Source organism: Aquila chrysaetos, chromosome 17 (genome assembly GCF_900496995.4).
Source record: "Aquila chrysaetos chrysaetos chromosome 17, bAquChr1.4, whole genome shotgun sequence".
NCBI lineage: Eukaryota > Metazoa > Chordata > Aves > Accipitriformes > Accipitridae > Aquila > Aquila chrysaetos.
In genome coordinates this window covers 23,822,487-23,836,713 of record NC_044020.1, presented here as the reverse complement: position 1 = coordinate 23,836,713, position 14,227 = coordinate 23,822,487, and the positions used below count along the sequence as shown (strand labels likewise).

The following is a 14,227-nucleotide window of genomic DNA, read 5'->3' as shown; positions in this document are numbered from 1 at the left end:
GATGATGATAAGGAGTAGAAAACTATAATAAAATGATTTAGGCCTGTGTTTCAGTCTGTGCCCTCTGGGAGAGGATCCCATTGCAACAGAAGTATTTCTGTCCCTTTAGGACAGTGTTTCCATTAAGCCAAACTTTGTTCTTTGTGAAGTAAAGCATGTGGAGCTTGAGCTTGTTGGAAAGAGAGGTCCTTGCTGTGACAGATCTGTTGCTAAGATTTGGATAAGCTATCTCTGGTGCTGTGCTCTTCATTCACTCTTTGTTTCCAAATCGTTATTCCCTGACAGAGAGAAGAAACCTGCAGACGCAATGGAGAACTTCAAACGCCGGCACTCCAAATTGATCAACTCCTGTAAGTACCTTCTGTCTGAAGTGCTGTGGCAGACCCCTCTCCTCCGTCCTCTCTCACCCTTGCAGTGAGCACAAAGGAGAGGGGCTCCTGCCACACGGTAGCAAGAAGGGAGCGGAGCGTTAGAGAGTGGTGTTCAGTGGAGGCAGTGAAACCAGAGTCCTGCAGTACACTCAGGCAGCTGGTCAGCTTTGCTTATAGCAGATGCATGTGGTCTAATGTATTCAGTTGTCCTAATGTGAAACAGTAACAGAGTTTTCTTCAGACTGAAGCAGAGGGCAAGTAGCTGCTATACAAAGTATAACTGTATATGCCTCTCTTCACAGCAAGATTGCTGTATCAGGAGTACAGTGATGTGGTTCTGAACAAGGCCATTCAAAGCCAGAAGAGAGTGGATTCTTTCGCAGAGGATATAGAGTCGAGTTTCCCAAGCTCCCCCAGGCTACGGAGGAAAGTGCTGTCTCCCCAGGACTCATATTTGCAACGTCTGTCAGTCTCATCTAACGCGTCCCTCTGGCAGGACATCCCCATGATACGGGGCAGCAGAATGCTACTCAATATGTCCCGTGATGAGCAGAAGCTGCAAGAGGTAATGGACAGATGTAATAAGGTAGATGGGTGGTCTGTAGTCAAGAAAGAGTCCCCAGAAGGGTGGTTAAAGTGGAGAGCAAAAATTCTGATGTGGGAATGCAGGTGGTTGAATGCAGAGGTCACCTCTACCCATGTAGGCAGTATGGGGATGTGGTACCAGTGCTTGTGAAGTAGCACAGTGCTGAATTGTAGAGAAAAGGAGCACTGAAGGATGGACTCTGGACAATATCAGTAACTTCATGAAAACAGACATGGGGAAACTGGAACAAGATAAAACAAGGAATTTTGAGCATGCTCAATGCAAAAGAGAATATTAAAGTAGAAGACTTCCAGCATTCTCCCACACATAAGCTTATGAGAGATGCTAATAAAACCACAGTAAATTGTCGTTCCTGTGGTAGAGTGTGAGTTTACCAAATTGACCTGTCTGAGCTGCAGGGCTGAGAGGAAACAGGAGGATGTATGGGTTCAGCAAAATGGTACATAGAGAAACTGGGTAAGGAAAATGAGAGGAACTGAGAAGTGGATGGGAGGACCCAGGGAAAGAGGCGAAAACAACAGCATGGGAAATGTGATGAAGGAGAAAAACGTGAGTGATATGGATGCTGGAAAATTTATGGGAGCATGTAAAACAGGGAACCTAGTGAAAGTGGAGTAGAGGGGGAATAAAAAGGAGAATGAGAGCAGGTAGCTATTTTTCTTTCAAGTCGTACCACAAGCCTGTCTTCTAAAGAAAGAAAGACTATATGTAATGACATGCTTGCCCTTCATTCCTAAAGCCTCTCTTCTGTAATTATGCGCTACTTACATCATGTACTGGGTGGTTTTCTTGCTTTGCCCCTGCCTCTTCTCCATAAGATTTCTCACAGACTTAGGTAGTCTAGTGATGCTGTGCTCCTTTGTTTTATTTCTCAAGGCCAAGTTTGAGTTGATAATGTCTGAGGCTTCATACCTGCGCAGTTTAAATGTTGCAGTGGATCACTTCCAGCGATCAGCAGAGCTCCAGGCAATGCTCACCAATCAGGAGCGTCAGTGGCTTTTCTCCCGCCTTCATGATGTACGCGATGTCAGCGCCAGGTGAGATATGGCCCTTTGCTTCCAGAACTAACACCCTCCATGAAGCACAGACACAGCCCGTCATTTCCGTCGATAACATCTCTCACTCCTGTTCTGCATGTTCACTGACCTTCAAGGTAGATACACAAACACAGCACTTTGTGATTGCATACCAACACTGCCCTGAAAGGAACACTCGCCTTTTTAGGTGACAGGGCAATGTAAATCTTGGTGTTAACTCCCAGATATTATAGCACAATTGTGCACAGAGCTCATTGCAGGAGATCAAAATGTTCAAAATCCTACTGTAGCCATGCGCTGTTGGCTTCAACTACCACTAAACTTGCCTAGCTCAAATCAAATGCAGCTCCTGCCAAATACAAGACAAAAGAAGCAGCTGCATGAGACCTGACCAAAAAAAAAAAGAGGGGAAAAAAAAAGTAAGTTACAGCCATCACTTGACAGAACCTAATGTGAATCAATTGAGCATAAGTCATAAAATGTAGACATGACCCCACATGCAAGGAATCCTGTATGCTGTAGGATTCTGTTCTGCTTTTCTCCTGCAAGGTTTGGCTACATATATTGCTAAGCTAGTATGGTTCGCTGCTACCTTTTCCATTTCTACTAGTGGGATTATTCTGGTGATGTCTTAATTTTCAGTTGTTTCCTGACCATGCCTTTAGAAGTATGACCTCTCAAGAACAGAGGTCTTTCCTTGCTGATATCTAGCCCTAAATTTTCATGGTACAGGCATTATGCTCTCTTTAGAGCTAAAGGGCTGTCTTGTGCTTATATGTGGGCTGTCAGGATTTTAGAGGACTGAGGCCATTGCAGCTTTATTAAATTACACTGATATTTCCTTTTCCTTTTATGGCACTGCAACCATGTGCTGCAGTTTCCTCTTTGACTTGGAGGAGAAATTTGAGGAGGACATGTTCACCTTCCATGTGTGTGATGTGGCTCTGAAACATGCCCCCGAGTTCCGCAGGGTGTATCTACCATATGTAACAAACCAGACATATCAGGAGCAAACCTTCCAGCGGTTACTGTAAGTTTTCTCATTTTTTGCACCTTTCCCCCCCCCTTACTTCCTTGCTGCATCTTGAATATTCACTCTTTCAAACGATGGGGAATGCTGCAGGTACAGGCTGTTGGCCAGTGCTCACTACACCCCCAGAAGAACAGGCAGGAACCTTCTTCAATTCAATGGCATTTGGGACAGCAGGACAGAGCTGCATAGCATAGCATTGGAAAGGGAATGAATAATTAATATCCGATTCTATTGCAGGCTATTCTCTCTGTCTACCCTCTACTGAAGAGAGCAAAAAAGACTGTCCTGGATAATGGTTTTCAGTCTGTGGTTTTCAGACTACTAAGAACTGGAAAGTGATAATTTCAAGTGGAACTTCCAACCTCAACCGTTTTGTGATTCTGTAATTAAGAAAAATATGGCTGCTGTCAGTAAGCTTAAACTTGCTACCCAGGAGTCTTAAAAATGGATTGAAAATCCTGGGGCCAGAGAACACTGTCGGTCTCTCTTGCTCTGGGTGGTGGAGTGGAACATCTCTTGCCCTCCTCTTCTGTACCCAGTGGCACAACCAAGCATTAATCAGGCATGGGCCCGGTCCTGAGCAAGGTTTCCTTGCCACTTCTGCACTGCTTCCCTTTGTAACAACCCAATTCCAGTGAAGCTACAGTGATTCCAGGAGAAGACACTGTTCCCAACAGGCTATTCAGGCACTGTCTCTGGGTGCTGCTGACTGGGAGAGATCTAGTCTTGCAATTGATTCCCTTCAGGGAAGGCTCAGTTTCACACAGAAAGGACCTCAAGGATATTGTCTAGGGCATGGTCTACCGGGCTTACAACCTTCTTCCCCATCTCTTCAAGGATATGGATGGGATTGGCTATTCTGGTGGCCAGTGCCACTCTCATACCATTAGCCTTTTATCTGCCACTGCCCAACATGGAAAACTGGATGGCAGTGGCTGTGTCTAAGAGGGTAAAAGAGACATCAGGGGAGAAGGCAGCTTCTCTCAGGAGTAGCAAGAGGGGAGGCAGCTGTTTCCAGACCCTGAACACAGCCCCTGGAGCTGGACTGTTCAGTGTAAGGAAAGAATACAAACCACCACTGCGTCTGTGAGGGATGCCCTACTGATAGAGGGGAATTAAAATGTAGATGTTACTTCTGGCTTTTATTCCAGAGGGCTGTGGCAGAAAGAGGAAAGATATAGTAACAGTTGTACTGCCGTCTTATAGCTGTTAGAAACCCATACTTGCTCTTCATCAGCGGAGTGGCGTGGTTTCTTGACATCTCTTGCCCCAGGGACAAAACCTGACTGTTGGGACTACGCCAGCACTCACTGAAATCTGATACTAAGAAGACTATTTGCTCTGATGCCTGGATGTCTTCTTTCTTTACCACTCCCACAGAAATGGAAATGCAGGGTTCCAGCAAGTCCTAGAGAGACTGGAAAGTGATCCAGTGTGCCAGCGCCTCTCACTTAAATCCTTCCTCATCCTCCCCTTCCAGCGCATCACTCGACTCAAACTCCTTCTGCAGGTAATTGTGTTGATTCTCTGCTTTCCTACAGTTTCTCTCAAGCTGACCCTTCCTCAAGTGTGAAACTCATATAAATATGAGCTAGCTCCAAGCACTGGGTGGAAGGACTGCATACAGCCCTTCATGCTGTATCTGTGACAAGTTTGGCAAGATGCTCTAAGCCACTCTGTTGCGTATATTATGAATATGCCTTTGCAAAACCAAACCCGTTTGTCATTGTACAAATGCTTGCTATGCATTAGACCAGCACCATGAGTTGGATATGATAGCCTGTGTGAGGCAATGCAGTTTGTATACTGATTAGGACTTTGTTGCAACACTACTTCAATTGTACTGCAATAGATAATTTATGGAGTCTTCTCAGAACACGTTGGTTTACATTTTATTGAACTTTTTTGGCTTCCTGCTAGGAAAACAAAGCAAGGGTTCCTTGGCTGCCCTCTGGAAGGCAGCCTGTCTCTACTCTTTGCCTTCAACACTGACAAATAGGAGCCTTCCAGACAGGGAATGAGCAAGTCCCTAATGAATTAGTTTTGAGCTCTTTTAATGAAATTCTTCTTTTTGATTATTTGAGCTTTTTTTAATGGGAGAATGGGAGTATCAGGCAAAGAACAATTCTGCGCGTAAGGCCATTTGTGCTTGCATTAGTGGTTGCTTCCTATGCCGTGTAGCTTGTACATGATAGTTAATAGGATTTAGATTTTCAAGGATGCCCTGTTCAATGCAGCTTATCAGTGACATTCTGCATCTCAAATTTCTGGCCTTGTTATCTCCACAACTCATCACCTACCACTGCTTTAGTTTCCATTGAGGCTGGCACCTTGGTGTTTCCTTGTTTCTCCTACCCCTCCCAGATACATACGTCCAGCTTTCCCTGTTTGCATTATGAAAAACATCTTTTCTCACACAGAATATCCTGAAGAGAACTCGGCCTGGGTCTGAGGAGGAAGTGCAAGCAACGCAGGCCTATGATGCACTTGAAAAGGTAAGGCCGTCAACCCGTTCTGCAGCCCTGCAGAAAGGGACCTGGGGGTTTTGGTGGATGGTACCCTCAATACGAGTCAACAACGTGCCCTGGCAGCCAAAAGGGCCAACTGTATCCTGCGGTGCATTAACCGCTTGAAAGAAGTGATTGTCCCGCTACACTCAGCAGTGGTGAGGCCTCACCTCGAGTACTGTGTGCAGTTTTGGGCTCTGCAGTATAAGAAGGATGTAAAAATGTCAGAATGTGTCCAAAGGAGGGCAACAAAGGTGGTGGAAGGACTAGAAGGCAAGACTTAGGAACGGCTGAGGATACTAGGTTTGCTCAGCTTAGAGGAGACTGAGGGGTGACCTCATTGCTGTCTACAGCTTCCTCATCAGGGGGAGCAGAGAGGGAGGTGCTGATCTCTTCTCTCTGGACGAAAGGGAACGGCTTAAAGCTGTGTCAGAGGAAGTTCAGATTCGATATTAGGAAAAAGCTCTTCACTGAGAGGGTGGTCAAGCATTGGAACAAGCTCCCCAGGGAAGTGGTCATGGCCCCAAGCCTGACAGTGTTCAAGCCTGACTGTTAGGTATATAGTTTAACTTCTTGTTTGCCTGGTGTGGAGTCGGGAGTTGAACTCGATGATCCTCGTGGGTCCCTTCCAACTCAGGATATTCTGTGATTCTCCACAGCCATGTTGCATCACACAGCTGCAGGGCACCGAAGTGGCCCAGTGCTTTTCACTGATCCTCATCCTTGTCGAAGGCACTTGTCATTGATCCTCATGAGTAACAAATCAGTGTGTTCATGTGACTCTCCTGCATGTGCAGTGGTTGCTGTGAGCAGAAAACACTGAAGCAGGAGCCAGCTGGGATGCGATTGAACCTGCACCAATGATAACAAACTACTTTTTTCAGGACTCGCTCTTTCCAATTTCCTAACCACCATTTCACCTTTGCGTTCCTTACCTTTGTCTCTAACTAGTGATCAATTCCCACACTAGCCCCTGCAAGAAAATCTTGCTTTAAAAAAAAGAAAGCATGGCAAGACATGACTGTACTCTTGCATCCCTTCCTCTATCCTGTTTTATTACAGAGACCAGATTTAAAGTCTTCTGGGACAACTTATCTAAAACGTGTACAGCATCATAAGGTAGACTTGTTCCTAGCTAGCTCCTGTTCTGTCTAGTGATGATTTGACCTTCTTGGAGTGTCACTCCCTTTCTTACAATATCTCCCCTGTTCTCCACCACAAACCTAAGGACCAGTTCAACATGATGTGTACCTCCTTAAAGCTCTTAGGACTGCACCTGTGTGCTGCACTGCAGTCTGAGGTGGGTGGGCAAAAGTTATACACTGAAGTCCTTAGACTCCAGCTGTGTTCAAGTCAGCGTTATCTCTGTGACACTGTTATGCAGCTGCCCTGTATCACCTCAGGCAGCTACATAGGCGGCTTACAGGCTGAAGTACCTCTGTTTCATTGTGTCCTGTCCTCACAGGTACTGGCAACAACCTCTGGGTTGTGGAAAATCGGGGCTGATGTTTATCTAATCAGCCTCCTGTGTTTACAGTGGAGCATCTACTAAGAGCTGCTTCCAAATGACCAGCAATTCAACCTTTGTCACCTGAGAGAGATGTCTCTAGTATTCCCCCCAGTATCCCAAAGTTAAAATGATACTTATCACAGAGACTTCATCTAAATATTATCTTCCTTAAGAAAGAAGGATGATCATTGTAGGTATGGAGAAGTTTACTATGCTCACCTGGAAAAACACTTTTTTTGAAGGAGGATGCCTAAAGAATTGTCACTTACACTGACTCTTGAGTGGCTCTGGGGAGTAGTACTGATCCCACCAGGTACTTCTGCTTCCACCTCACTGATCGTCTGTTTTCCTCTGCAGCTCATCAAGGATTGCAATGAAAATGTCCAGCGCATGAAGAGCACTGAAGAGCTGATCTACCTCAGCCAGAAGATTGAATTTGAATGCAAGGTGAGCTCGTCCAGTCCCTGGGCCTTGCTCTAGTCTAACATATTTTCTCTCTTTCCTCACAAAGTCACTTCCACTTACTTTTTGTTCTCCTCTCCAATATACACAGAACTGTTGAACCAGAATATCATATACAAGTCAGCTCTTCATCAGTGCTTCCCTTGCCCAATCGTTTGTGTCAGCCTTCAGCTGAAGGTGCCTACAGTGACTTACGCCTGTCCAGTTGGAGAGGTGAAAGCACACTTCCTCTAGAGGAAGGCGAAAACGCAGATCCGAAACTCATGGATACTGATTTCCTTGTACATGCTTGACATAAATGTTTATTTCTGTCTTGCAGATATTCCCACTCATCTCACAGTCAAGGCGACTTGTGAAGTGTGGTGAGTTGACAGCACTGGACTTCAGCACCCTGAGTCCAAAATGGAAAGTCACCACTCGTCCCATCTACCTACATCTTTTCAATGACTGTCTGCTCTTGTCTCGGCCGAAGGAGTGAGTGCTTCAACACAATTCTTGCTGCCCCTTCTAAAATACCTGTCTCTTTCTGGGTCTGTGCTTTGGTGAAAGAGTCCTTTCCCTCTGCCTGCCAGCAAGTGGCAGCATTTGTCAAGTCACTCTCCTAACCCTACATTATGTGAGTATCATGCAAGTATGTGGAATCTGATAGTCCCAACTCTTAATCACAACATATGCTAATATAATAAGATATCTCCAGGTCCCTAGTGCCACACTTTTAATCTGTCTTTCCACCTCTGTAATGTGAAACACTTTAATAATAACAATTTATTCTAGTTTTACTGGGTAAATAATTTCTTTCTGAAGGACAGTATGAAGATTAGTGAATATGCAAATCAGTGGTTTGTTAAGAAACTAAGAGAGTTGTTGGTTGGTTGTGTTGGGGTTTTGGGGACATGTTTTTTTTTTTAAGCTGTAAGCTATCAGATAAAATTCTGACAGGACAGAGCTTAGTATTTCTACCTTTTTCATTAAGTCCCCTCTCTCTTCTCTGGCCTTCTGAGACTTCTAGCAAGAACAAAGCTTAAGGTGCCTAAAGCAGATGAAGACTCATTAAAAGCTTTTTGCTTTCCCGACATCAGAAAACAACGTGGACTTGCTTTTGTAACCCTCATCACCTTATAACTCACAACTTGTTTTGTTCCTCCTCTTTACTTGCAGGGGTGGACGTTTTGTTGTGTTTGATCATGCTGCCTTCTCAGATGTGCGTGGGGAGAAGTGCGAGATGAAACTGCATGGAACAAACAAAAATGTTTTCCGTCTCTTTCTACTTCAGAATTACCAGGGAAAGAGAGTGGAGTTTTTGTTTCGTACAGAGACACAGTAAGAGCTCAAGGTTACCCTCAGTATAACCTGTTACCATAGCCAGACACTTCTTAGCAGCCTGATGGTTGTCCCTCAGCTACCCAAATGCTGAAATATCAAATGCAGCTGCTGAGCAGAGGACTTGAAAAACATCCTCTTGCCGTAACAAGCCCCTAATGAACCACCTTGCTCCTCTCTCATCATAGCTGCTCATACAGTACTACCATGTTATGTCACACCATCAGCTTCCAACAATGGGAGCTTTTGCCTTTTCCCGTCCCCTTTCTCCACTTCCACTCTGTCTGCTTCCCCTACGTACCACCTCCCTGAGCCCTGCTGTGAGCAAACCTGTACACACACCCCCCCATTCCCATCATCGGACTGCTATCCCTCACATTGAATCCTGACACCTATCTGGTGATGTTTTCCAGCAGTGAGAAGCTGAGGTGGATCTCTGCTTTGGCTCCTCCGCGAGGAGAACTGGACCTCCTGGAATGCCCTGGTGAGACTGCTCTGCTTACTACAGCAATGGGGTGGGCTGGCTCAGAGGAGTTGGAGTCACTGTGAGGTGGAACATCCCAAAAATGACTCCAAGGCAGAATACTTGCCTAAATAGAGAAGATGCTCACTGGGCTTTCCCTCAGGGCCAGGTTCTGCCAGTTATTTTATCTATTTTTACTCCTCATATTAGATAGAAGACCTGTAGTCCCTCCTGCAGTTCTCTGCTCTTTAGTGTTTGGGCAGTCCCTTATCCCCTACCTCCTCTGGGGCTGACACACACAGGTTTACAGTTGCTTTCTAGTATACCATTATGATCTTTCCTCCCCTTTAGATGCACCACAGGTTCAATGCATAAAGACTTACAAGGCTCGGGAAAATGATGAGCTGGCTTTGGAGAAAGCAGATATCATCATGGTTATGCAGTACAGCAATGATGGTGAGCAGAATGAACAATGGCTACCTTAAATTACGGGTAGGAAGTTACTCTAGTACTGTAAAGCCTTAACACTACAATCAGGCTTTAGAAGGAGCCTCTCATTTGTGATTGTTGGATTGAAAGGATGAAGAGACTCTTCATCTTCATTAAGACACTTTATTTGGAAGCTGAAAGGGGATCTTTTTTTTGATCTTAGGGCTTTGTTGGAGGTGGCTTTTGGGGAAGAATGAAAAAACATTTGACTATTTTGCCTCATGTTGTGCTTTTCCCCACACCGCAGGATGGATGGAAGGAGTAAAACTTTCAGACCGGGAGAGAGGCTGGTTCCCCTCGGAACATGTGGAACTAATCTCCAGCAAACATGCGCGACAGAAGAACCTGAAGGAGGAACAACGTGTGAAGAATGCCAAGCAGCAGGTCTTCTGCAAGAAATAAGACTCTACTTTGTTTGGACCTGTACAGTCTCCCTGCCATGGGGAAACCATCCTTTTTCTATTGTGCCTCAGAAGAAACACCTCTGCAAAGAGCATAACACAGCACTTTGACAGAACTGGGTGCTTTTTGCCAAAGAAAGCGGGAATTCAATCAGGAAAAATCATTCACTTCCTGTGTGTCACCAGGACTACGGCAGCAGTAGGAGGAAAAAAAGTTGCATGTATTGCTTGCTTTGTGGTAATAGGGAGGGACTTTACTCGGACAGAGGTCTGGGATCTGGACTTTGGAAAATATATTCCTGGTTTTGCCACTGACAAGTTGCAGGACCTTGGGCAAGTCACGTCAGAATTCTGCCTCAGTTTTCCCATCTGTGAAATGGGGGTAAACTTACCTACCTCACTGGATGTTGTGAGGCTAAATTCACTAGTATTAGCATACTAAGAGCTTTGAGTTCCTGAGAAGGAAGGTGCTAAGTGCAAAGCACAATAGAGTTGAGGAGACTCTTCCATTTGAATATCCTCTTGATATCTTGATGGTATTGATCTCCATAGTGTAATTTCCACTTAGAACAATTTATCTATTTGATTGTGCAAGTCTACTGTTTTTTAGATAGGCAAGTATTCCATTGTACCTAAATTTAACTCGGTCTTGGCATACTGTTAAGAGTCCTTGACAGCATTAGAAAATCCACTGGAGTTAAGCGAAGTTTTTGGAAGCCACTGTGATGATTTCCCCCACCTTAAGAGGTATCAAGCTGCAGAATCTGTTTCACAAAGGTCACCTCTCTTCTGAACAAGTGTCCCAATAAGCCATCTGAAATGACCCTTTTTTACTCTGCCTCGCACTCAAAGTAGAACAGTGACTTTTGACAAAGATTTTTATTTCATGTTGGTACATGCCCTGTACAAAATAACCATGACTAGGCATATGCAATGAAGTGGCACTTTCCTGCTGCTCTTAATTTGATAGCTGATGTGGTATTGCATGCACCATTTTGCACACTTATAGAAAACACTGAGATATTTAGCCACTGTAGATAAAGTCAAAATATGTACCAGGGACTTTGTTCTTTTTTAGAACTCTCTGGTTTTAAGTCCAGTTTACATGCAGTCCTGCTTTTGTGCAGAACCTGTCTATTTGAGGATATGCCTTCAACTGTAAAATACTGTTTCTATGTTAACGTGTTTGCGTTCAGTTCAGTCAATGCAAGATCAAGGATAAGAATCAATACACCAAAGAAAGCAACGTGTAGCCTTCTTGCATTTAATATATTTGAAGAATTAGTTATCTTCATTTCTCCAGCTTTCTGTCTCTGTAACATTCTGCCTTTAATTCCCATTTACCTTGTATCTAGTATAGCTTATTACAGCCTATTTATATCAATAATTTTAGCTGGATTAAAAAAAAAAAAAAGTTGCTTTTAGTCCTAATAAACTCATGCACTTCTCCAGTTAAAATAAACAACTTTCTGCTTTCCTGTTACTTAGGTTTTCATCTCAGATATAAGTAATTCAATTTTTACTGAATATATATTCAGTATTTTCATTATTTTTTCCATAGAACTCTCCTTTCAAAGTAAATATTAATTACAAATAGCTATACTTAGCAGAGGCAGTGAAGAAAGCCTGTTTTACCAGCCATGCTGTAGGATTCTTCAGAGCATTATCACCAGCCCTGAAGTGACTGCTGCTGCAGGTTCCATAGTGGTGCTAGTCATCAGTATATCAAGGTAAGCTAAAGGGATGACCTACAGAAGGTGGAAGTCTAGTCCACTATACCAGTAAGACAGGATGCAATTATTCAGTTGTCTTTTAATCTCTGGTCCAGACTACAGTCTGTCTACATGTTTCTTCCCTAGAAGAACTGAAGCTGGTCCCTGGCTAAGAACGAAAGCAAAGCCCTACCTCAAACTAAAATAAGTGACATAAGAAGACTTACAGTCCTCAACAAGACCCGTGAATGTTCAGAGATCCAAAATACCTGCTTGTCCCAGGCTGTCATGAATTTATGCAATACCTAAGTGATCAGGTTCACCAGTGTCTCAGCTGGGATACAGAACACTGCCATAGGATCAGTTCAGTACGTGCCCGTGTAAGGTCATCTTATGTAAAGAGTCTGAGGGTCCCACATCCACATCAGCTTCATCTTTGCTACTTGTATCATGATGATGCAGGCCATAGATACTGCTGTTCTAAATCACAGGTCATCTTGTTAAACATTTTAAAAGTCAAGAATTTTTTACTCTTTCAACTTCCACCCTCAAAAACAAGCAGGCATATTGTTCATTAGGATCTCCAAAGGTGGTTTCTATGTTGAATTCCATATGTTCTTGTTGAGATAGGAAACTTCAAGGCCACTGTTGTGACTGACAGGACTTCTATACTGTCTAACTAGTTATATTAAAGGCTAACTTATCCCTATCACAGGTCCAGCCTTTATTTCCTGTTGTCAGGTTTTTGTATGTTTAGGAACATTTAAAGGTCAGTTTATGCTTCTAAGAATAAGTGTTTATACCCTGGTTTACTTTGATTTCTTACGTTTCAGATAGGCCTCAACTTCTTACTATTTAGTTACATTTTTAGCCCCAGCACCATCCTGTCACAAAAATCCATAAACAAATCTGCACTGAATTGCTTCATGCTTTTGAAGCTGATTAACATCTCCTTGGTTTGTACAAACTTAATCAAACTTGTACAATATCACTTAAAACTGCATGTTCAGGAGGCAGGAATCAAGTTGACAGAGTATCTGCTGTGTCCTATTACAGTCTTAATTATGAGTCAAGATGTCTCCCTACATTATCTAATGTGGATTACCCAATTTCCCAGAAAATCAGTATTAAACAGAAATAGAAGCATAGAGTTTGCCAGCCAAATCCCTATATGTTTCTAGTCAGATCCCCAAAGAAAGTCCACAGAATGGGAACACTGTATGTGAGATGCCAGTGTATCTTAAACAGCTGGCTGTAAATTGAATTAGAAGAAACCATCATCTTCCACAGGAACCTGTGGAGACTGACACATAGTGTATCTGGACAAAAGAAATTTAGTATTTCTATACTGAAAAAAAATTAAAGACAACCTTTAGAGGGCAGTTACACTCATTTCTCTTTGTGGTAGGAACAGCAATGAAATACAAGCACAAACTACATTTAAAAAGTTTTATTGAGAATCTGAGAAATTCGTGGTTATGTCTGAAAATCAAGTGTTATGACTGCTGTCATTTTTTTCATATAAAAAAGTATAAAATATATATATAAATACATATTTGGCTCAAAAAAAAAAAGGTCACAGCCCTGGAGTCCTATGTTGGTCTCTCCTAAAGGAAAAGAAAGGAAAGCATTCTCCGCAGTTCTTATTCCCTTTCACAATACAAAAAAAAGCTGACAGTAGGACCAGAGTTCAGTAAATAAACACAACCTTGCTCAGAAACGAGCCTCTAAAGCAGTTAGTGATTTTTATCTTTGAGCTTTTATCTAATATTGAGGAGATCCCATCCCCTCTAAGATCAGAGTTGTGTTTTGTCAGCTGAATGCTGCTAACAAATTAAATGCCATTTTAGCTGCAATAACATTCCAGCCAGCATGCCTTGCAGTTGGTGGCTGAACCAGGTGCACTGTTAGACTAATAATAGTGTCACCAAAATGCTGGCACACATGCTTCAGTTTACACTCATTTAACATAATGAAACTACTCTCAGGTGAAAGCATCTGCAGAAGCAGGACCTTTGAAGCTAGAGCAAACCCTGAAACAAAGGCAGGGCATGTGGGGAAATACACAGTAGGAGAATGGTGCTGTGCCAGCAATGAGATACTGAGCCCAAGTATCTGAGACCAAGACGAGGATGTTCTGTCTTGGTGCAGCAAAACGCAATTAAGCAAATCACATTCTTCCAGCAAGCACTGTCTTTGCTGTTTGCAGACACGCAAGTTGTGCTTACAGCCGGCTGCGCTTCACTTGGTGGTTAGGAAAGCTGTACGCAGAGGATGCAAGAGCAGAGGGCTTGGTTTCTGGAACCACCGCGACC

The 14,227-nt window shown here is 43.5% G+C and overlaps 1 protein-coding gene across 3 annotated transcripts in view; it reads left to right on the top strand.

Annotated features, from left to right (window-relative positions):
- Positions 1-11,635, top strand: part of ARHGEF5 (Rho guanine nucleotide exchange factor 5) — a 37,155-nt gene extending 25,520 nt beyond the window's left edge. For all 3 annotated transcript variants that reach the window (XM_030040587.2, XM_041129495.1, XM_041129496.1), the window contains exons 4-15: positions 286-350; positions 674-936; positions 1,855-2,015; positions 2,893-3,045; positions 4,429-4,558; positions 5,469-5,543; positions 7,423-7,512; positions 7,847-8,001; positions 8,686-8,847; positions 9,261-9,331; positions 9,662-9,766; positions 10,047-11,635. In XM_030040587.2, coding sequence (XP_029896447.1) covers positions 286-350; positions 674-936; positions 1,855-2,015; positions 2,893-3,045; positions 4,429-4,558; positions 5,469-5,543; positions 7,423-7,512; positions 7,847-8,001; positions 8,686-8,847; positions 9,261-9,331; positions 9,662-9,766; positions 10,047-10,201 — 1,585 coding nt within the window. In that variant the 3' untranslated portion in view covers positions 10,202-11,635. The remainder of the gene's footprint in view (positions 1-285; positions 351-673; positions 937-1,854; positions 2,016-2,892; positions 3,046-4,428; positions 4,559-5,468; positions 5,544-7,422; positions 7,513-7,846; positions 8,002-8,685; positions 8,848-9,260; positions 9,332-9,661; positions 9,767-10,046) is intronic.
- Positions 11,636-14,227: the final 2,592 nt, after the last annotated feature.